Consider the following 24,312-nt stretch of genomic DNA (forward strand, 5'->3'; position numbering starts at 1 on the left):
TGAAACCATTTTAGTTCTGCTTCAGGTAAAGTTTAAATAAGAATTTTTGAATTTTCTTGTGTGTCTGTAAATATGCAGATGGACTTTCAACATTCTTGACCACTTACATGTAAGTGATCTCTTTAAAGCCTGAAACAAAGACAACACATTAAATATATGTGCATCGATTTGTTTTGAAATACTACCGGTATCAAAGATGGCTGACTGGAGGCCATTTGTATGACTCATTTCTTGTATTAATTTGTTTTTAGGTTTCATGAACACCTCTGGTGATCCTACCCGACTGTATCGCACTGAAGACTTTCCAGGATTAGGGTAGGTTAAAATCTTTGATCTTTCAATTTTCCCCAGCATGCATGGTACTGAACTTTACTCTGGCAGCCATTTTTAATCAAGAATTAGTCTGAAACTAGGGGCCACAAGAAATAACCTACCAAATTTTCAGAAAACTTTTGTGTTAAGTGTTTTAGTCATTTCCACCTTTTAGTCTGAGAACCCAAGTCAAGTCAAGACAATTGGAAATTCTATTCATTTGGTCCAGAATTATTGAAAAATATTTTTAAAAAAAACATAAAAATAGACAAAATATCGCACAAAAATGTTCACAGTAACAAATCTTGAATAAAATAGAAATACCATGTATATCCATATCATTATAAACAAATTTAATTATAACTCGTATATTATGATTGTAACCAGAGGTACATTACTTGGGGTTTGCAACGCGCATAGTACTGTACGGTGACATCATGTCAAGATCCCATTCAAGTCTCATCTTGTAGATAACGAGACTGATGCTACAACCTTCTGAAATGACATAGGCAGTTTGTAATAAAACAATAAAACATGTATTACCACATTCATAGTGAAAATTTAATACATCAAAAATGTACAGAAAATATAGTTATCGTAATCCGTCATATCGTAAGCAGCTATTTTGACCCACCTGGACATCCCAGTGTCCTAGTTACCTCGGGCAGGCGCATTCGCATTTTTCTGAGTTGGAACGCTTATGCGAGAGCGAGATTGAAACTGGATCTTGGTATAATATCACCGTAGTTGTAAACCCCAAGTAATGTACCTCTGTTGTAACTCATCTCCATCTTAGGTGGGTACTGCGGAAGTCTGTATGGAATGAACTACAACCTCAGCTCAAAGATTGCTGTGATTCAAGGTCCTGGGATCAATGGCTGAAGGGAAACCTAAAAGGAAGGGAAATGGTTGTACCTGATGTCTCAAGAGTAGCCTGGTTTAAGAAGGACGGCTTCAGTTCTGATCAAAGTTTTCTAGATACATATTTTAATGACAGACGAACTCTGAGGTATGTTTTAAATGTGTTTCATTGTTTATGAATATTTCATATGTAATTTCATAGATTATGGTATATCATAATGTATACAGTGTTCCGGGGTCTAGGTGCTTTTATACCCGTACTTGTGATCAACCACTTCGAAAAACAACCACCCACAAGTGCTTCAGGGGATAATCATTTATTCCAAGCGGTGAATACTACAAACAGAAAATGACAGTTTGTCAACAACAAATGTAGCGTACAATGTACTACGACGGAATCACTTGTGAAACGATATTTCGAAAAATACATCAAAGATTCACAATTATCACTCAGAATCTCTTAAAACATAGACTCTAAAAGATTAAACAGTTACAATGAAATTAACCTACTTCGTTGGGTCTATAATGTTCTCTCACAGGCGTACTGAACGTCGAAAACCCGAAAAGTCAATCGCTGGTGTGGTCAACTTACTCAACAGCCCATAATAGTCTCCAAGATGTCAATAAAAACGAAAGTACCATAGAGGGCGTCAACACGTAGCTCTATCTACGGGGGATACGAGCGGCACACTCCCCGCCTAAAAATATGTCATGAAATATATTTTTACATGAAATAATGACTACTCAAAATTGTCTCTGTTACACTTTTCAATGAGAATAAGCTCCACAACAGGCCTCTGATAAATTCGGGTTGTGCCATCCTTGTGAACCATCACATCCACTTTACGCACTTGGTTGTCTTCACTTTTGTATGCCTTGATGACACGTGCAAGAGGCCAGTCATTTCGGGACTGATCCTTCTCTCGAAGTAAGACAATATCTCCTTCATTGATATTGGGATTGATCACATTCCATTTTCGTCGAGCTTGACGATGCTGGAGGAACTCTCTTTTCCATCGTACCCAGAACTGGTCGGCCAAGTACTGTACCCGACGCCATCGATTTCTGCTGTAAAGGTCTTTCTGGCTAAACTCACCTGGAGGTGGAGGCACTGGGCCTGTTTTCATAGTCACAATCATGTTTGGAGTCAACGCAACTGGATCTTTACTGTCTGAGGGTACAGTTGTGATGGGTCTACTGTTGACAATGGCAGAAACCTCAGCCATCAGTGTAGTTAGCAGGTCATGACTGAATTGTGGCTTACCTAGCTGCACATACATAGCGTTCAGGATTCGTCTTACAGTGCCGATCTGTCGCTCCCAGATCCCGCCAAAGTGAGAAGCGTGAGGCGGGTTGAAGATCCACTCGCATGCCTGTTCCGCCAAGAATTTTTGAATGTGACCATGGTTAAGTTCTTTCATCGCAGTCTCGAGTTCATTTTTGGCACCCACGAAATTGGTACCGTTGTCACACCTCAGTCTTTTCACAGCTCCCCTTATAGCGATAAATCTACGGAGCGTATTAATAAAGGCAGAGGTGTCCATAGAATCAATGACTTCTATATGAATAGCGGTGGTATATAAGCAAACAAAGATGACTCCCCATCGCTTGGCTCCTACCACTCCACTCCTGGTTTTCCGCACAGCCACGTTCCAAGGTCCAAAAACATCTATGCCGACATTGGTGAATGGTGGAGTTGCTTCTAGTCTGTCTGTTGGCAAGTCGGCCATTATTTGTGTCAGGGGTTTTGCCCTTAATCTCTTGCACACTGTACATTGATTTATGACATTTCTTACCATGTTGTGTAGACCAGGCACCCAATACCCTTTGGATCTGACGGCACCCATTGTAAACTGGCGTCCTTGGTGCTGTACTTGTTGATGAACATGCTCTACTATGAGTCTGGATACATGACTGTCCTTAGGTGACAGTATGGGATATCGTTCACCGAAATCGAAGTTTGCTTGGCCAATTCTGCCACCAACACGAATGAGTCCATCTCTGTCTATAAATGGACTTAGTTGGTAAAGTGAACTCTTTTTCGTCAAAGTTCTGTTATTTGAGGAAGATAATATGCTGTATTCTTCTGGAAAATGTTCTTTCTGAAGGGTACGCAGAATAACGTTTTCAGCTTGAATCAAAATGTCTGAGGTTACCTGATGGGGTGTGTTCTTTTCTCCACGCATATTTCTCTTGTTAGCAATTGCTAAGTTTATAAGATTTGCTACGGCTCTCCTGAGTGAACTCCATTTGGAAAACCTACTAAATCTCTCTGAGCCCAAATGATCTTGTTTGTTTTGTCTTATTAGTTTTGACTGGCTAACCGAAATTGAGAACGCTCCGGGTTGCTTGCGTACTTCAGGATCATCTTCTCGTAGTTCAAATTTGTATTGATCAGCATCGGATAGCTCTCTTTCTGGAGCATAGTCTGGTTGCCAAAGGAAACTTGGTCCCTGTAGCCACATAGTAGAAGTGAGCTTCTGGGCAGGAACTGATCGCGACGCAAGGTCAGCGGGGTTCTGAGTTGAGGGTACATGACGCCACTGAACTGGAGAGGAGCAGCTATGTATTTTCTGGACACGGTTCGCCACGTAAACTTGAAATCGCTTAGAATTGTTCCGGAGGTAACCTAATACTATAGTGCTATCTGTGTGATAAATCACTGTGTCGATTTCATCTTGCATTTCAGTTGTAATCACTTGCACTAGTTGTGTAGCCAATACTGCTGCACAGAGTTCCAAACGGGGCACTGATACGGCATGGGTTGGATTTAATTTTGCTTTCCCGAGAAGAAATGCAACATCTACTTTGTTTTCGTGGTTCATCGAGCGTAAGTAGGCGACGGCACCTATCGCTATGTCGCTGGCGTCAGAAAAGACGTGGCATTCACGTTTTTTAACCAAACCAAAGTCTGGGGAGGTGTAACAGCGATTCAGGTGAACACGCTCGACGCTTGTTAGGCTACTGCACCACCGATCCCAACGGGGAAGGTATTTCTCTGATAAGGGGTTGTCCCAGCCTACGTTTGTCTCGTCCTTCAGGAGTTCTCTGAGAATAAGTTTGCCCTCCAACGTAACTGGTGCCAGGATTCCCAAGGGATCGAATACCGAATTCACAGTCGCTAAGACTCCCCGCCGTGAAAACGGTTTCACTTTCAGGTCTACTTTAAAGGTGAATGTGTCCCCCTGTAAGGACCACTGGATCCCCAGTGAACGCTGTGTAGGTAGCATGTCTCGGTTAAGATTGAAGAGCTGCAAGTCTTTGGCGCGAATGTCGCTGGGCATAGCATGCATGACACGTCTGTCGTTTGATGCGATTTTATGAAAGTTAATATTTCTCGTTGCTAGCATCTCTCGCGTGCGTTGGATAATGCTGATTGCTGTTGCGATGTCAGGCTGAGAGGTGAGGCCATCATCTACGTAAAAATCCTTGTGTATAAATTCACTCACGTCATCTCCGTAGGTCAATCTGTTTTCATGAGCGATCTTTCTTAGGCCATATGTGGCAATGGCCGGGGATGACACATTTCCAAAAATGTGCACGTTCATACGGTACTGGATTACCGGTTTTGTCGGGTTATTATCCTGAAACCACAGGAAGCGCATGTAGTCTCTATGTACTTGGCAGACGTGGAAGTTATGGAACATCTGTTCCACATCTCCCATTATGCCTATTGGGTTGCGTCTGAATCTAAGTAGGACGCCAAGCAAACTGTTCATTTGATCTGGTCCCTGTAACAGGACATCGTTGAGTGATATACCATTAAATTTTGAACTCGAGTCAAAAACCACTCTGATCTGAGATTTCTGAGGGTGTTGCACTGCGAAATGTGGTAAGTACCATGTATTCTTTGCATTCAATTCAGTTGTTAGAACTGGACTTGCATGTTCGCGTTTGATTAATTTCTCCATGTACTGAACATATTGGTTCAACAAGTCTGGATTGCGTCTGAACTGGTTCCGAAGGTTGTTGAAACGATTAAATACCGACTGATAGTTGTTTGGCAGTTGTTCTGGTTCCTGTTTAAAGGGTCGGGGAAGTTCTAAATTGCCTTGAGTATTGACATGAGAATGCTTATCCATGATATCCAAGAACTGTTTGTCCTCTACCGACAGCGATTTATTCTCATCCCTCGCTGTCTCCTCAAAGATGTCAGTATTCCTATCTGGTTTAGGTACAATTATATCTTTTGCATATATGTGATTGTGACACTGAAATCTTTCTCTGGTACACTGGTTCGTGTTGTATGATGTCACATCGCAGCTTGCTGTCGTGCGATGAACAGAAGCACGGATTGTGCCTCTAGCTGTTTCTAAACATAACTCACCCGATACAGTCCATCCTAAATCTGTGCGTTGAGCCCAAGGAGCACCAACAGGGCCATTTCTGTTCTCTCTCACCTTTAATATTTCAGGACAATTTCTGCCAACGAGGAGTTCTATACCTATATCTTCTCTAATTTCTGGAATCTTATTAGTGATCAGTTTGAGGTGATCAAATGCTCTGCATACATCAGGTGTTGGTATTTCACCTTTGTCGCTGCGAAGGTCATTGTTCTCTAGTACTACCGGGAGTGGGTATCGTTTCTGTCCATCACAGGATTCAATGATAATGTCAACACCACGCCGTCCCTTCCTGTTCTCTCCTTTTGTGCTGCAAGTGGAAAGTTCGTATTCTAGGTCAGGGCCGTGGATTCCCAATGAATTGAAGAGACTAGTAGTTCCCATACAAGCGTTAGACTGGTCGTCTAGAACCGCATATGTTTCTATGAATTCAGTCGGCCGACCTTTTCTGTACACTTTTGCTAATATTATCTTGCTGCAGGAACGTCCTGTCGAACACTTAGATAACCTTGTACACCTGGTAGTGACTTCTTGATTTGTATCTGTTTTATTGGTGGTTTGTGGTTTTTCTGCGGGTGATGAATGGAGACAGGTTATGTGTCTCTTACTCTGGCAAGTTGTGCATATTATCTCAGCAGTACAGTCTTTGGCAAGATGTGTTTGTGTGCACCGGAAGCACAAACCCTTTTTTCTACATAGTTCTAGCCGTTCTCCGATTGGTTTTCTCATGAACGCTTTACACTCAGTCAGATCGTGGCCAGGAGACTCGTGGTAGGCACACTGTTTGGTATCATCCTTTGTGTTTGTGGAGAAAACCCGGGTTCTGTGCTGTTGACTTGCTTTACCTTTATCTGGTCTGATCTGTGCATTATTAAAGCGGGGAACATCTGGATCATTCTGTGTTTTTGCTACAGTTGTAAGAAATTCTGTGAAGTATTGAAATGTTGGGAATTTCTTGTTGATCTGCTTGTAAGTCGCCACTCTCTCCCTCCATCTGTTCAGTACATATGATGGCAACTTCTCAACTACTGGATTCATTCCATGTGGAGTATCAAGTATAATCAAATGAGGTAGGTCCTTCATGTGTGCAACTGCGTCTACGCACAAGTCTGCGAGTTCGAGAAGTCGCTGGTTGTCGTCAGCTTTGATTTTGCTGAATGTACTTAACTGTTTTATGATGATGGGGAAATGACAGCTGGGTTGCCAAATCTTGACTCCAGTTCTTCCCAGGCTTCTTTGTATGCTCTTTCTACGTTGTCTACGTTTCTCAGTCGATACCTGTCTACCAGTGTTTTTGTTGTACCTGTGGTGTACTTGCCCAGAAAGGACAACTTCTCTGCAGTTGACACACAAGCCGACTGCACCAGGGAATCAAACGCTCTCTTCCAAGGCCAAAACATGACGGGGTCACCGCAGTAAATCTCAGGCTCCTGCACTGGCAGGCGTTGTCGAGCCAGTATTCGTATGTATTCTTCAGAAACTGGCTTTGTGTTGCAGTTTGTCATTCCAAACTGTCTCTCCGGTGCTGTCATTTGTTTGTCGACTGGTCGCTCAGAAGTTTGTTCAGCTCGTAGTGTGGATGGGAGAATCAATATTCCATTCGACGGCGGGTTAGTAGTATGAATTTCTTGCAATTGTAAACTGCCATCATTGTTTGTTTTTGAATGTTTGTGTGAATTTTTAGCCAAAAATGTTTCCACATGATCATTTGATGACTGTTCTGGGGTTGTAGGGAACAGTCCATTCTCTTCGTCTACAGCCTGTTGTAAAATGGTGGCTGTTGCATGAGCAGCTGCAGCCTTTTTGTCGGCCTCAAGGACTCTAATTTTTGCTTTGCGCTCCGCTAACTCCGTTAATGCTTTCGCTATAGTTCTTTCAAACTCTGCTTCTTTCTTTGATGCCTCAGCCTTCGCCAAAGCATGTGTTTTCGCTACACTAAGTCTGGACGACGTCTTGGATATGTTTGAGCTTGAAACTGATTGTCCATATTTTGACGACTTTGTAGTGTGTATGCTATTTCTGGAAGATGAGCTCGAGACTGAAGGTTCGTATGGCTCCTTGTGATATGCAGTTTTTCTCATTTGTCTCATCTTCGCTTCATTAATCTCTGTGTCAATGATTCGCTTGTTTCGAAGAAATATTTGTTTCATGTATTCTGCATCATCGCAAGAATCACCCCATTTGTCTTTCTCATACAGAGCTTCTAACTCCTCCCATGTCAAGGCATACTGCTGACTGAGCCACTCAGTTTCTGAAATTATTTCACTGGGGTCTGTGACTTCGATACATGATAACTTTTGCTTTGTTTGCTGCCATAGCCCATGTAAAATGTTCTCTGTTTCTATAATTTTGTTAGTAAGAGCTTTGGCTGAGAGAGTTCTCTGCCGTTGAGGGCGCTGTGTGATATCACATTCAAATCTCTCATCTTCCTTATCTTCTAGAGGTTCAGATTTTGTATTACTTGCCATATTTTCTATTTCACTTACGTGCTGTAGTCCTGATAATCAGTGCGGATGTGTGCGTTCAACAACACTGCTGATCACGGGATTGGTTTCTCTCCGTAGTGTGGACTAATTTTCACTGCAGATACAGACTTCGAATATTCACTGTTCCGGGGTCTAGGTGCTTTTATACCCGTACTTGTGATCAACCACTTCGAAAAACAACCACCCACAAGTGCTTCAGGGGATAATCATTTATTCCAAGCGGTGAATACTACAAACAGAAAATGACAGTTTGTCAACAACAAATGTAGCGTACAATGTACTACGACGGAATCACTTGTGAAACGATATTTCGAAAAATACATCAAAGATTCACAATTATCACTCAGAATCTCTTAAAACATAGACTCTAAAAGATTAAACAGTTACAATGAAATTAACCTACTTCGTTGAGTCTATAAGGTTCTCTCACAGGCGTACTGAACGTCGAAAACCCGAAAAGTCAATCGCTGGTGTGGTCAACTTACTCAACAGCCCATAATAGTCTCCAAGATGTCAATAAAAACGAAAGTACCATAGAGGGCGTCAACACGTAGCTCTATCTACGGGGGATACGAGCGGCACATACAGAATTATGATTAATAATCATCAATTAATTTTGGTTTAATATTGCCCACATACTTAAGCACTGCTCTGAACACCCTGCCAATATTTAAACATTGTTCTGAACCCTGTTCAATGCTTAACTACCACTTTGAGCACTTGTTCGATGCTAAACTACCACTCTGAACACCTGTTCAATGCTGAACTACCACTTTGAACACCTGTTCAATGCTAAACTACTACTCTGAACACTTGTTGATGCTAAACTACCACTATGAACACTAGTTCAATGCTGAACTACCACTCTGAACACCTGTTCAATGCTAAACTACTACTCTGAACAACTGATCGATGCTATACTACCACTCTGAACACCTGTTCAATGCTAACATGACACTCTGAACACCTGTTCAATGCTAACATGACACTCTGAACACCTGTTCAATGCTAACATGACACTCTGAACACCTGTTCAATGCTAACATGACACTCTGAACACCTGTTCAATGCTAAACTATAATTTTTGTTTGCAGAGATAATCATGCTGAGTTGTTCAATGTTGATAGCTTGACCAAAGATACGTATGAAACCACAATTAATGGTTTGCTACGTAAGGGCATAGCACTGGATACAACAAATGCAAAACTCTGTTTAGATGGCAAAGGTTTAGGTTTCCAACTGCCTAAAGGCAAAGGGTGAGTATTAATTATAAAGTTATATTTTTGATTATGGGTTGTATTACAATGCTGTAACTTCAAAATTAGGAACCTTGTAATTGGATTGCAATTTTGTTATACCATTATACTATGAGAAATCATGTTGCATTTATACTATGAGAAATCATGTTGCATTTATACTATGAGAAATCATGTTGCATTTATATCATGAGAAATCATATTGCATTTATACTATAAGGAATCATGTTGCATTTATACTATGATAAATCATGTTGCATTTATATCATGATAAATCATGTTGCATTTATACTACCGGTATAAGGAATCATGTTGCATTTATACTATGAGAAATCATGTTGCATTTATACCATGAGAAATCATATTGCATTTATACTATAAGGAATCATGTTGCATTTATACCATGAGAAATCATATTGCATTTATACTATAAGGAATCATGTTGCATTTATACCATGAGAAATCATATTGCATTTATACTATAAGGAATCATGTTGCATTTATACTATGATAAATCATGTTGCATTTATATCATGATAAATCATGTTGCATTTATACTACCGGTATAAGGAATCATGTTGCATTTATACTATGAGAAATCATGTTGCATTTATACTATGAGAAATCATGTTGCATTTATACCATGAGAAATCATGTTGCATTTATACCATGAGAAATCATATTGCATTTATACTATAAGGAATCATGTTGCATTTATACTATGATAAATCATGTTGCATTTATATCATGATAAATCATGTTGCATTTATACTACCGGTATAAGGAATCATGTTGCATTTATATCATGATAAATCATGTTGCATTTATACTATGATAACTCATGTTGCATTTATACTATGATAAATCATGTTGCATTTATACTATGATAAATCATGTTGCATTTATACCATGAGAAATCATGTTGCATTTATACTATGATAAATCATGTTGCATTTATATCATGATAAATCATGTTGCATTTATACTATGATAACTCATGTTGCATTTATACTATGAGAAATAATGAGATGTATTTAGAAAAGAAATTTATACTCATTTGCAACGTTGTTCATATTTTTGTTTATTCATTAATTCTACCTAGATTATGTTGAGAAGTAGTATTACCACATGTTATATTATGAGTATATATCTTTTTTTTACATTTTCCAGGGATCTCTACACTATTTTTTATGAACAGACAGACGAGTCTGATCAAGAGTTATTAAAGAAGTTGTGTAAATGTTTTGGTCTATTTGCAATGGATGATTACACAGTCAGAGGATTGCATAAAGGAATGCTTAGGTACGTCCCGTCTGAACATATTATCCTATTTGCTATTATACGTCTTGTTTGAATCAAAACCCATTGTGAGACTGGTTTTTGTGAATCATATATCGCCGAGACCACTTCTCATGATTTGATATATTGAGACCCATACAAGGGAACGTCATGCACCTGGTAACGAACAGTAGGAACGCAGCTTTCAAATATTAAACAATGCACAGTTTTATAACATCTGTCCAATAAGCTTTGTGTTTTTTTTTCATCTGCAGGTTTTTCTACAAAGACAACAATTATATGTTAATTGGCTCGTCATCTCCATATATGGCTGAAAAACCACCTTACATTGATGTTGTCAGTAAAAAGCTTTTAAAATCTTAACACTCATTGTTATTTATTTTATTTTTTTTAATTTATTATATTCAGAACTAATTTTTATTTTTCAAATACTTATTTAATGAAATTTAAACATGGGCAATAGTTCTTAATTGTTTGGTGTTTCTTTTATTCAAAATTAATTATTAATTAAATTATTACTTACATTAGGGTGACAGAAGTGTTGCTGCAATGTTTTTTTTTTTAGGTTGCATGTGGAGGTGATTGGACATAACCATTCCTGTTCTAGTACTAGAGTTTGTACTATTTTAATTCAGAAGCCTGAATTTCAGCCTAGCTAGTTGCCATTAGTAAATATTCATTAATATTAGCATTTATGTACACAAGTGAACATTTATAAATCGACTTTGTACTCAAAACATTCTGAGTACCTTTCAGATCAATAAATAACATATAGAGTAATTGTCATAACAAATGAAAATTACTACTAATACGGTAATCTGATATTGTGGGATCTCCTCTACGTGTAAACCTAAAACAGGTTGAGTAGAATTTTGCTCAATTTTTTTAAAAAATAAATAGCAATTTAGTTTTCAACTAGAATTACTAGGCTGGATTAGTGTCATAGTACAACAATACCCCCCCCCCCCCCAATGAAACTACCAGGATGTATGACCTTTGACCCGTTTCGTTTGTTTTTTGAATTATAAATTCCAAAGTTCAACCACCCCTGCACTCAACATTAAAACAATTCATATTCCCATTTAATTGTATGATTTTATAAATTAATTAATTGGTATATTTATGTGAATATTTAATTTTTTTTTATAAACTGTCTTAAAAATTAACTATGCAAATATACATCTTCCATAAATGTTTCTAAACTAGTTTATTAATTATCACGTTATTTATTGTTGTAATTGGGGTCATATTAAATTCTGTGTGCGGACAAAGATGAAGTCCATTGAGATCCAATAATTCTTTCAAGAAAATTAATTAAAGTCATGTACCGCATTTGTTCTATTGGAAGCACATGTGCTACATAAGAGAAGTAAATCTGTGATAAAATTAAGTCCGACTTTAATGATGCAATTTTTTGGATAATGTGCAATTATATTAAAAATGCAATTCTAATTGTACACATGCCTATATTTACAAATATTCCTTGTGGGAAATACAGATAGCATTTTATAAATACTGCTACATTTATATTATAAATAGATGAACCTGATTGATGTCTTGAAAAGTATGATATAGTAAATTTTGTAAATATTTTTTTTGCTAATTAACATTAGACTTTGACCTTGTTTGCATGTTTTTCACATTCAGTATAATACCAGATTTTCTCGGATTATTCATTTTATGTTTTATCATGTTCTGAAATGGACAAAATATATTCTACATTTTTGTTGAATAAATCATGTATTTTTTTTGATATTGCAAACATATAATAAGCATGATTACAATGTTGAAATATGTAGAACTAAAACAAAATATTACTCAACAACATTTTTCAAACTTTTGTTTGAATAGGCAACTGGCTATCATAATTGTATAAACATCTCAGTTTCCAGAGCTTAAATTATTCAGTTATAATTTGAGGGAAAAAAAAGCTTTTGGGATTTAACTAATAGATTAAATAGATTAAAAGGCAGTAGTCGTTGCGCTGCACATGTGCGACATTAAAAACATTAATTTTCCCATAATCCAATGCGCTTTTCTAATTAAATCACAAGTACAAGTTTTGCCTGGTGGCAACCTTGCACTAGTTACCGCCTACTTCAATACTTTCCAAACACTAAAAAAATACCTAATAAAAGCTTGGTCACCTCTCAGTGTGTACTAGTTGGTGTGTGCAGAAGTCAAGGTTGCCATCTTTGTTTATACAAGACCCATATCTCGTGCATGCGTGGCGCGACGACTACCGCCCGTGATAACGTTCTGAAATCTTTTTTTTTTTTTCAATAGATTCACTTTGAGTTATAGCACTTTCTCAATATTTTATTAATGATTTTTTAAGTGAAACTGTGGAACATTGATTTTATGCAATTGTGGTACAACATGTAATGGTCAGAATCACTATACAACTGTGTAAAGAGGTTTGAAACCAGATGTTGAAATTATATCAATATTTGGTTATAAATCACTGATTTGGTTGAGATTATATTTTTATAAAAATAATTTTACAATACAGGTGTTGTGTCTAGCTCTGAGCTTTGACTAACATCACAGCTTTACACACATTATTTAATTTCTAAGAAAATCAATTAGAATTTGTTTTATGTAGTCAGTTTTCATCTGATGTAGGTAAACAACAGTGAATTTTAAAGAACCCAATAAATATATACTAACTTTGGTGTTTGGGGTCAGTACATACATAATTGCATGCGGGCAAGTAAGGTTTCTCAGGAAAATTTGTTTGAATAAAGGTTTAAAAGAATTAACTACCAGTAGAATTTATTATTGAGTTTCTTCTCTCTTATAAATGTTTTTCCTTGCGTTTCTGTAAAAAGTGCATATAATATATGCAAAAAATATGTATTTTATATTGTGGTTTGCGCCCTCTATAGTTGAGATAATTTTTTTATTTTTGACGCGGAGGACGTTATTACGAAACTCGTGTATCATACTGAACTGTACTGTATTCGTAAACTTCAAAAATTGGGTTGCTGGACTGAAAGAAGTTTAACTTGAATAGTGTTATGCGTCATTTTTATCAGTGTCGCCATCTTGAATCAGCTAAACTTGTGCGGACCTTTTTCGTATAAATATGGCTATATAACGAAATGCATGGTTACTGATGTATTAAAATGAGAACTATTAACAGCTGTCTGATGTATTATGCAGCACTACATAGTCCCATGATTTGTTTTTAAAAAAAACACTTGTGTGGCTCAAACTACCTGGTACTGTAAAATACATTTCGCTTGGAATTAAAGCGGGTCGTCACCTGCGCACGCGCGCAATTGAGTCCCAAGCGATGATAACATACGCTAAAAACGCAAAGGCTCGTGGTTAGACGCTTGTTTGTAAACATTGACACGCTATGGCCACCTGACGCATGCGCAGGTGACGACACCCGCTTTAATCTTTGCTGAAGGAATGATTCTGTGATGGTGTGATGTACACTATATGCTACAACCTGTTGATAAGCGACAATATAACGTAGAACCAGAACTTGTTTGCACACTATCTGAAAATACTACGCAATGTGTCGTGCAAAAATGATATCAGGCACTCACCAACCACAGTACGATGTTTTATTATTAGACTACAACAAATCGCACAGAATCAGCGACTACATACAAGAAGCCATTTTGTATCGCGTCAATACGACCAACCCATTTTGATCATAGGGATGTCAGTTACAGTCACTTCAAATCGTTGCCATAAGCATAACAAAAAACGCATTTTTTCGAGAATATACTTATTAATAATTGAAATTCCCACAACTCAAAAATTACAAATCAGATACTTTACTGCATATGCTTCTCCCAAGATTAGCTTAAAGCGCGGTAGTCGTCGCGCCGCGCATGTGCGACATTTGTATTGATAAGCATTGAAATCACAAGTATGAGGTTTGACCTGGGCGCGACTTTCACTGATTACCGACGGTGACTCCTTCGATACCTTCCAATCACATGAAAATTGCCTTAAAGCTTGGAAACGTCTCAGTTCGTACTCATTGATCTGCGCAACAGTCGAAGTCGCTATATTTGTTTATACGAGACCTATATATCTCGCACATGCGCAGCGCGACGACTACCGCGCTTTAACCTTATTTCAAGAGATTTACTTTTCTCAAATCATGTACAGCGATTCCGCCACAACTACCACGTAATACTTGTCACAAATTGTCGATAGAGGGCGCATGTCAAAACTTACACAGGACCTGTTCCACTTTCCAGTGTTCAGTATGATTATTTTTTTTTTGTCAACATTGGCTGGTATTAAATTTACGAAACATTGATCTCAAACAATTTTAAAAAGGTATAAACTTTGTGGCAGAATCTGGGTATGTCTGGACTTCTACATATTCTAATTCGAATAAAAAACTGAGAACACCAGGGGTACAAGGTCGAAACAGTGTTCTTAATCAGAGAAAAATAGGTTTCTGAAGGGTATATAATCCCCAAAAACGCACAATGCTGTTCCTGCAATTGACAAGGAGTGTCAGAGCTCTGCATACACGTACAAAGTTTTTTTTGGAGGGGGTACCAAGATTTTTTTTTGTGAGAGAAAACTATGACATTTTGTAGTTGTGGTCAAAGCTTAAAACATTCTCAGTATATTGACTAGAAGGCGAAATACGAGCCAATTTATAGAATGTTTAAATAGCACATTTATAACATGCAGGAAGCCTTTTCAGTCGATACAAATTAGGTTCACTGCAACGAACTAGATAATTTACGACATCGATGCAAATTAGGTTCACTGCAACGAACTAGATAATTTACGACATCGATGCAAATTTGGCTACAACTGCTAGCTTGTCGCACGTGAATTAATAAAACTTTATTTTATTGGCATAGTGAAGCTATCTTTAAATTTCAAAAATTGCACTAATATCAATTTACAATTAATACATATATTATTTATGAATATATTGATTAACAGTCAATAACCAGATCTTACAATCAAAACAAATCCAGTACTCGCAATTAACTGGTCACTTGTAAAATGAACAGTTAACTCGTCAGTATTCCAAGTGGTTTCTTCGTTGACATAGTTGTATTGTGTCTGTTCCACGTCATTGATATAGACATGATCAAATCCCCATTCCAGTGCAAAAACGACGAACGTGAAATGCAAGAGGGCGCCATCTTCTTCACTGCGTATAACTGAAGAGCAGTCCAGCAGGTTGTCATACACTGAAGGATTCAATGGGGAAGCTGGTGGCTTAATCCCTATCACTTCATCCAGCGATAAAGTTGCATCTTCGCCACATAATACGTGAGTCACCAGTGGTTCTGAAACAGTTAAATTTATTTTAGGACATACTTTAAGATGATACAATAGAACATTAACGTACTCCATAAACATTGCGATATTTATAACGGTGGGGGAAATATTCACATTTTAAAAAAGTGATAAATTTAAGTAGTACCCGATTTAATGATTATTTGAAATCCTTCCATCTCAAGTTTGCTATTAGTTGTGAAGTGAAGAACAAGTTCGCTGCTATTGGACGTCGCTTCTTCTCGCAGCGGTTCACCAGTGAGCCATTCCACGCCATCTACGTACACGTGGTCGTGAATAGACTCCATTTGAAAAGAGACAAACATGAAGTATAGTCGAGCACTACTATATGTCGTCACCACTGAAGTGCAGTCCTCGTTGGATTTATAAACTGGAGTTCCAGGAGACTTTATGCCAATCATTTGTTTGTATACTAGAAATACGACATCGCCACATTCTATGAACGTCGTCGGTTTCATCTCTGAAAGCAATGCGAGAAATGAGCCGTTGGTAATCAGTTCAAATAGCAATTATAATTAACAGATTTCATTAGGCAGCCGTATTTAAGGTAGAGATGCAGGTTTGTGGGCATTTTTCGTGATTTTTTTTTTTTTGCTTTTTCTCACCCAGACAGTCTTGGCTAGATAGTGTTAAAATTTCGGAGCATTGTCATTGTTGGAACATACTCAAAAATCAATTTTAAAATATAGGAAACCGAGGCACGCGTATGTGATTAAAAGTCCCGAAAGTTTGTTTGCGTTGCTCTTTGATTGACAAGTCACTGTTGATGTTGTATGCAAATGATTGCTGGCCCTAGTTACGGAGCAGCCGATGTGCGACTTCCTATCCTGGCTCTCTGTTTACTTACCTCAAGCGCGATCAACTAGCAAACTACAAAAAACAGACAAGACGTAGACGCTTCCAGCATGCAAGCGGAATGAAACAAAACATACACTTGTAACTGATAAGTAAACTTTTTCACCCTTAAATAAATTGGTTTTTCATTTATTTTCATGTAGGAGGGAGCGTTGATAGGGCGATTTAATTTTCGCGCAAAACAAGGCCACAATTTGTTTTGTTTTTTTGGTGCATAGATTTCAAGCTTTTTCGTATTGTGGGCGAAACTAAAAAATGTTTCCACAAATTTGTACTCCAACGGCATTTTAAAACTGAAGTAAACATTTTTCGTTTCGATGTAATGATTATCGTGCTGATAGAATTGTGATGCAATTGACAAACAACACTGCTGTTGCTGTCATCGATAACTAACTTTTCAGTGCCAAAATACACAAACATAAAATGCTCGGTTAATTAAAAATAAATAAAAAAACCTGTAAATTAGCGAAAAATCGGCAATGAGATGCTGTTTTTAAAGACCGCGGACAAATCATGCACTCTGCGATGCCATCTTGGTTACCTTAATCGGAAACCCCCTTGTCAGCTAGCTAGCGATGTCGCAAACTACGTTGTATGGTCGTGATCGGCGACCTCTGGTACTAAGGAACTCTATGAATGAGGTATTTCTAGAGGTCAGAGTTCGTTTAATTTGCATCGACCTGTCTCGTCTGTAGTTGAATGAAACCTGCATCGATTTACAATAGTTCCCTTTCCAATGTGACTTTATTTCGAATAGTCGTTGTGTAGTAAAATATTAGGGCCCATTTCAACCTGGTCGTCTAACTTCGCACGGTCCACGGAAACGGCGTCATACAAAGTATTTTTTAAAGGTTTGAGGGAAGGTAAATTTAGACTCAACCCACCCAATGGCGATCTCTATGTTTATATAACTGTATGAATAAGTCCCCCAGCGGAATTGATAACATGACGCCATGACAGTTTTCACGCTAGGTTGAGACTTCGCGGACGATTTTTTTGTCCGTTTCCCTCGAATTGTAAATGTGTTTATTTTATTTTTTTACCTGACGATTTAACATCGGCAAATTACGGTATATGGTGTATTTCTAGGAGTTTCTGTTACACATATGAAGCGAATAATTCGTTTTAAATCTTTTTTTTACAAAATGGCGATTATCTCAGTTTCATTTTTTACTTCAAATTTCAACTTTAAAACTATTTAACTTCAAGACGGTTCATTTGTTTTCGATGAAATTTTCGGGGGTCATTATTCAGGCCTATCCTAAGTAAATGGCATCGTATGGTTTCACTGTCTTTACTGGAACAGAAACAATAGAGCTGCCAATTAGCGGCTCTGTTAACTGTGAACGATTTATAAAATGTGAATGTTTCAAAGAGCACTGTGTAAAAACTTTTCAATGGAAGCACTAATAAATAAGCCATTATGTTCCTAGTAAACAGAAGTTTTAAATAAGTGTTCTTAAATTAAAATCAGGGTATGCATTCAAAAGTTAAATAGTTTTAAGTGCACTTTCACCTAAAATGCATGATTTTAACCCAAAATCAACACCACTTAATATGGTATCAATGTACATTATTGTAAACCATAAAACTCAAAAGTTTAAATAAAACTCTTTCAAATGATATATAACTTGATTGGTAAAAAGTATATTTTACTCATGTAATTACAGTAATTAGAGACAATTAGAAATATAGTCTCCCAACCTGCATCTCTACCTTAAGGCGCGGTAGTCGTCGCGCTGCGCATGTGCGAGATATATGGGTCTCATATCAACAAAAATGGCGACTTTGACTGTTGTGCAGATCAACGAGTACGAACTGAGACGTTTCCAAGTAATTTTCATGCTATTGGAAGGTATCGAAGGAGTCACCGGCGGTAATCAGTGCAAGTCGCGCCCAGGTCAAACCTCATACTTGTGATTTTCTTTTGAAGAGCGCATTGGATTATGGGAAATTCAATGTTTATCAACACAAATGTCGCACATGCGCAGCGCGACGACTACCGCACTTTAACAGAACATGGAGTTAGTTTTCACAAAGATCATAAATACCAATTTTCACATATTTGAAAAATCCATGACCACATCTGACCACTACATGAAAAAAAATGTCACAATACCTGCTCTGACAATAAGTTTGAATCCTAAATTCGGCATAAAGTCATAGTAGGCCAGAAAGTCTACCACCAGTTCACTTCTATTGAATGTGGTGTCTTCTGTGATGTGATTGTGAGAAAACTGCTCTATACCATCTATTGCAGCGTAATTACTCGAGTTCACGTCAAATAAGACATACTTGAAGAAGAGTATGGATCCCCAGCCACTCCTTACAATGGTAGTGCACGTTTCCTTTTTCTCATCTCCTTCACGTGACAAAACCATGACCGAGTCACCAAAGTCGATGAAATCATCTTCTCCACATATCAAAAGTCGACTGGCGATACGTTCTATTAATATGCAAATGTAATTACAACTTTTGATGTTTCTTTTGTTTACTGGGTTAAATCTAACATGTTGTCTTTTTGAAATGCTAAATATGGCATCGCAGCACAGCTCCTGTATAGTCCATTGATGGACTGTGGGCGCAGTAAGACACGCCGTGGCCTTGGGTTTGAATCTCGTGTTACGGGTTTACATGTTCATACGATGCAACATTTACAATGATTTAAAGTTAAACAGAAGTATTCTCGTCTGACAGTTATATTAGAACATTATACGTATTTAGATTGATGTAGTTTTATGGCAAACTGCAGCTTTCAAATTAGTTGATTGATACTTTTTTATTCATAGATATGGTCTATCGCATACTTCATACAATTCAGACTATCTTAAAGTAATAGGGAAACCAGAATGGCATTTTGAAATTAAATATAACATTTCGAACGTACATGTCAGTATTATAGTAAGGTGTCGGGAACATACTCTTGATTCGAATTATTGATATTCTCATTTATAATGAATACACAGTGATTTAAATGTTTTACCAATGGCTAAGTCAAAACTTCATGTTTAACTCATTTGATCCAAGTAGAAGTGTATTGCAGATATGCGTGTTCATTACTATGCCAAATCAGTCACTTTTAAAATATACCAAACATAATATATTCATCAACTTACCCGCTCGGATGATCATTATGAACCCGGTACTAACAAGAGAAACATCACTCGTGAAACGAAGATGTAGCTCGTTCTTGTAGAATGTGGTTTCCTCTTTCACATAATTATCGTTTGTCATCTCACGTTTATCAACGAACAAGTGATCGTATTCTGGTTCTACGTCGAACGAAGCGAAGCTATAGTGAAGGATAATTCCATCTGCGGTATTTACAATAGTGCTGCAATTCTCGTGATTGTTGTACGATAACGCACTGTAATCTGAACGTCGTGGTTGGATACTTAGTATATCACCGTCTGACAAGTGCATATCGACGTCACCACATATTACCTTGCTCGTTTCTCTCTCTTCTGAAAGATAAAGTTGTTATTATTTGCATATATGTACCGCATGGGTCGTTAATCGGTTCAGTATTTTGCTGTACATATTTTGTTTTTCGTGATTGGGAAGTGCGGTGCCTGGTGAAACTGTTTATTGTAAAAATGCACATACCATAGTTTCAAGTCGGTAAAACTAAATCATGGGTGACATATGGTGTAACGATATGTTGTTGTGAAAACTTGTGGCCAAAAACATCCAAATGATTTTCAAATCTTTCCAAGCCGGTAATTATCGTTCTTTTTCGGGTAAAAGGCGTGACGGGCGACGTTAATCAACACACGTACCAAATGGGGGAAAACCGCCCGCACTTCATTCAGGCTAGAAGGTTGTTAATTTACGTCAATGAGAAGTGCTCCTTTTATGATGAGATGTTTTTATACAAAGTTGCATATTTATCTAACTAATGTATTAACATAGGGCAGAAGTTTTGACTGCGTTGTGCGAGTACTGTCAAACACATTGTAATAGCTACATGCCATTTTAGCGAATTTGACTCAATACATGAATTAACAAAATCTCAATTTAGCTAAAATACCAATAATCTCATTGTGAGAATATACTTTAATCTAAATTAGCGACATCTTGAGTTAGCGAAATTACAGGTTAGCTAAATTAGCTAAAATGACATGCTAGCTAAAAAGACGTGTTTTACAGTATTCGTTATGTATTATGTTAAGATTACAATCTGTTTGTTAATTTGCCACCTATCATAGGATTGATGGGGGTCTTAAAACAGACTTGATAACTTGATAGATTATTATGTTTTTAAAAATATACGTGGCTTGTGGCTTTCCCACAATTCTCATATAAAATCAAAATATAAAAAAATGGATGTTTGTATTTTGTCTCTGCTTATTACTACGACTTTTCTAAAGAATGCTTACTGACCATATGCCATTGATATATGTATTATCAAATCAAATTAACTTCCATGTATATTTCTTTTACAATGTGATAACATATATCACCAATGGATTTGAACTAGATTCGAGTGTAATAATAAATATGATTATAGATATGTCTATTTCCAATACGAAATTGATAGGTTGAGATAAGGAAAAGGATGTTTATTCAAAGACTGACCTGCGCTCACCACCATTTTAAATCGTGATGTTGCACTATGATCACCACGGATGAAGTGGAGAACCAACTCGCTTGAATTAAAAGTTGATTTTTCTCGCGGAAAGTCATAAATATGCGCCAGTTTGCCATCGCCTACAATTACTTGGTCGTGATCTGCTTGTACGTCGGCTAATTCAAACATAAAATAGAGAACAGCAGCCCCGTGTGTTCGGATTACTGTAGTGCAATCAACAGAACTGCCAGACGTACTTGATGATACAACTTCGATGACGTCATTTCCTGCTATATAGCCATCTTTGCCGCAATTTATAAGAGCTGGTTCGACCTCCGCTGAAACATTTAATTAAAAGCAGTTTTGGTTGAGAATGTGTGTGTGTGCGCCTGAACAGATCACAGTCACTCTCGACACTTACTGACCGAGAAGTGTTTAGTTGTACGAGTGATTGACGACAATGATTGACTGATACAACATTTATGTATAGGTGCACTCGTGGACACTCGCAGTACTAAAATTCCTTTTTTTTCTTTTTTTTTAAATATCTGAAATATCTTAAATTTATGAAGACAATTTTAAGTGAAATTCAAATATCAAATTCAATATCTTGAAATATATGCATAGTTCACATGTAAAAATCGAATTTAGTCGAGATTCCAAACTGGTTACTATAATATCCAAAGTTGAAAAAATAGATAAAAAAACTAGTTGGAAGAACGATGCGGGCATTTACGACATCACGAACAAGGTAGCAATCATTTACATTATATGTATATATGGTACAAATGTGAGACAGTAGGCAACGGTGTAGCTTATCGAATGTATTACACGAAAAACATCCCACATTATATGAATATACATATATATCTCACCTGCTACTATAACCATTTCGAAGCCTTGATATGCAATCTGAGTATCGCTTAAAAAGTGAATAAGCAAACTATTTTCTCTGAACGTAGTTTCCTCTGACGCATACCTGTCCTTTGATTGTTCTCTCCCACTGACAAAAACGCGATCAACGAGATATTCCAAAATAAAAGTTTGAAACCAAAAGTGCAAGATGCCATCGTCTACTGTGGTGACGAAGCTTCTACAGTTCTCGTTGTGGTTGTATGGATATGGGTAATTGGGCGATACAACTGAAATTGTATCGCCAACACCCAAGGTAATGTTTTCACCACATACATGAAGGTTGTATGACGGCACAGTGCTTTCTGAAAATAAACGGTATTAAAATAACTATTCAATATACACATTATATCTGCTGCTTTTAAAATCAATTTATAGTTCGATGTAGGTATATTAGGGAAATACTAGTAAGAAGCCATCATATCTTTTAAAAAAAAAATAAGGAAAGTGAACATGTACCTAACTCAGGTCGTGTTAAGGGTGGTGATACCTTTTCAACACTTTTATCTGGAATGTTTTTTCACCTAATTTCAGGAATTTTCTGAACATATATTACTGATTAGAATTTAAAATAATGTATAATATGTAATATGCACTCGACTTAAATGTTTTTTTTTATTTATTGACTCCTTAATTTTTCCTGATAAAAATGCTCAAGCAGCATTTTGTATAGTTTTATGTACTTTATTGTTTTTGAATATATTAGACCAAATATACATAAGTACCTATTAACCAAATGTCCTGATCAAACTTTTGGAAGAAATATACCAAGATATGCTAGACCATGTTGAACATATATCTCTTAGTATCTTGAGCGATATGTATTGTTTTTTTACAATTTAGTTTTATAACATTTTGAAATGTAGTGATGGCTTTTCGTTATTAGACAAAAACATTTTGTTAAATATGAGTTATTGGCCCAAATTATATAAAATATTCTTTTATCGCAGGACTTTATCGCAGGATTCTGATAAACAGTGAAACCTGGACACATACACACGAAGGCACGCACGCACACGCACGCGTCCGGTGTGGTTTGTTCAGAAACAATTGCATCGATCGAGTTGCAGAATTAATCTCAAATGTAAGAAGTATTATAATTCCTTGAATATACAACACATTATGAATTAATTCGTAGTTGAATATATATGAATGGTTTATTGAATTAACCATCGTTAACATCATTTGGTAATTTAGTCTCCCCCACTATCGCTGATTCCACTGTTCTTGGTGGTGTGACCTTTCTTTCCATTTCTACGGTTAATTCATAGCAAGAAAACAGGGGTCGACAAACACGTTATAATAAGCAGAACTAGATATACTAGAAAATGATCCCAACCGAACAATTAATATACAGCAATTTCTGCCTTATTATTGGTCGTGCAACTTCTTGGATTAATTCAAAACTAATGATACACCATCATTCAAACCATTAGACAATTGCATAGCATTTTGCCACACCTCGATTTGATTCTAATTTCAGTTTTATTTTTGTCAACTTACCAATTGACGCCGTTGACGGTCTTTCTGGTGAAGTAGTCTTCAACACAGATGGTGCCAGCTTGTCTTGAGGTGTATTTATTGTTAGATCTAGATTTAGGTGCATTCATTCGTTATTAAACAGTTGTAGTATAGAGGTTATTAAATGGTACTTTATACATTTATTCAAAACTGTGATTCAAACAAGTCGACCAAATATACAAATGATAGGATGAAATTAGTGATAGTGTAAAATACAAAAACTATATGCATGTACCAAATTTTAACTCAGTTGAGCATATGGCTGGGATTTAAACAAAAGATGCTTAAAGTAGTTAATTTTATGCAAATTGGTCAATTACAAATTTTTATTATGCAGATTACCTATTAAATGTGCACGATTTGCATCAAACTTCATTCAAGACTGAAGTTCAATACAAAAATATTATAATATTATATTTTACTAAATTTGACTTAAATGTCGAGGAGAATTAGCTATTCAATTCCTTTTAATATAAGACCAATAGTTTTCTGAATGTTAGTCTTGCTCAATGTTCAGACAGACTTACACATGTAAGTGTGATCAGTGCAATGTCGCTGCATTCAACACTACTCTGAATCCAGAAAATAAAATCGAACCA

General features: G+C 37.0%; 3 protein-coding genes and 1 long non-coding RNA gene across 4 annotated transcripts in view; 1 reads left to right on the top strand and 3 right to left on the bottom strand.

Annotated features, from left to right (window-relative positions):
* LOC102809486 (protein O-linked-mannose beta-1,2-N-acetylglucosaminyltransferase 1-like) overlaps window positions 1–13,319 on the top strand; it is a 37,675-nt gene extending 24,356 nt beyond the window's left edge. The window contains exons 18-22 of the mRNA XM_085496941.1: window positions 252–315; window positions 1,109–1,321; window positions 9,097–9,258; window positions 10,429–10,560; window positions 10,812–13,319. Of these exons, the coding sequence (XP_085353067.1) occupies window positions 252–315; window positions 1,109–1,321; window positions 9,097–9,258; window positions 10,429–10,560; window positions 10,812–10,920 (680 nt within the window). The 3' untranslated portion in view covers window positions 10,921–13,319. The remainder of the gene's footprint in view (window positions 1–251; window positions 316–1,108; window positions 1,322–9,096; window positions 9,259–10,428; window positions 10,561–10,811) is intronic.
* Window positions 1,475–1,713, bottom strand: LOC146747573 (uncharacterized). Its single transcript, XR_014928966.1, has 2 exons — window positions 1,684–1,713; window positions 1,475–1,509 (listed from the first exon to the last, which is right to left on the bottom strand). It is a non-coding gene; the product is annotated as an uncharacterized LOC146747573 (long non-coding RNA).
* On the bottom strand, window positions 1,914–2,717 carry LOC146747574 (uncharacterized). The gene has a single exon (XM_085496620.1). The coding sequence runs from the start codon at window positions 2,715–2,717 to the stop codon at window positions 1,914–1,916; it is 804 nt and encodes a 267-aa protein (XP_085352746.1).
* An 802-nt stretch (window positions 13,320–14,121) lies between the features above and the next one.
* LOC146747575 (uncharacterized) lies at window positions 14,122–22,463 on the bottom strand. The gene is made up of 6 exons (XM_085496526.1): window positions 22,156–22,463; window positions 21,289–21,618; window positions 19,827–20,174; window positions 18,830–19,156; window positions 15,983–16,315; window positions 14,122–15,845 (listed from the first exon to the last, which is right to left on the bottom strand). The coding sequence occupies exons 1-6, from the start codon at window positions 22,169–22,171 to the stop codon at window positions 15,493–15,495; spliced, it is 1,707 nt and encodes a 568-aa protein (XP_085352652.1). The 5' UTR covers window positions 22,172–22,463; the 3' UTR covers window positions 14,122–15,492.
* Window positions 22,464–24,312: the final 1,849 nt, after the last annotated feature.

The sequence above is a fragment of the Saccoglossus kowalevskii genome, chromosome 3, assembly GCF_978046115.1.
Source record: "Saccoglossus kowalevskii chromosome 3, keSacKowa6.1, whole genome shotgun sequence".
NCBI lineage: Eukaryota > Metazoa > Hemichordata > Enteropneusta > Harrimaniidae > Saccoglossus > Saccoglossus kowalevskii.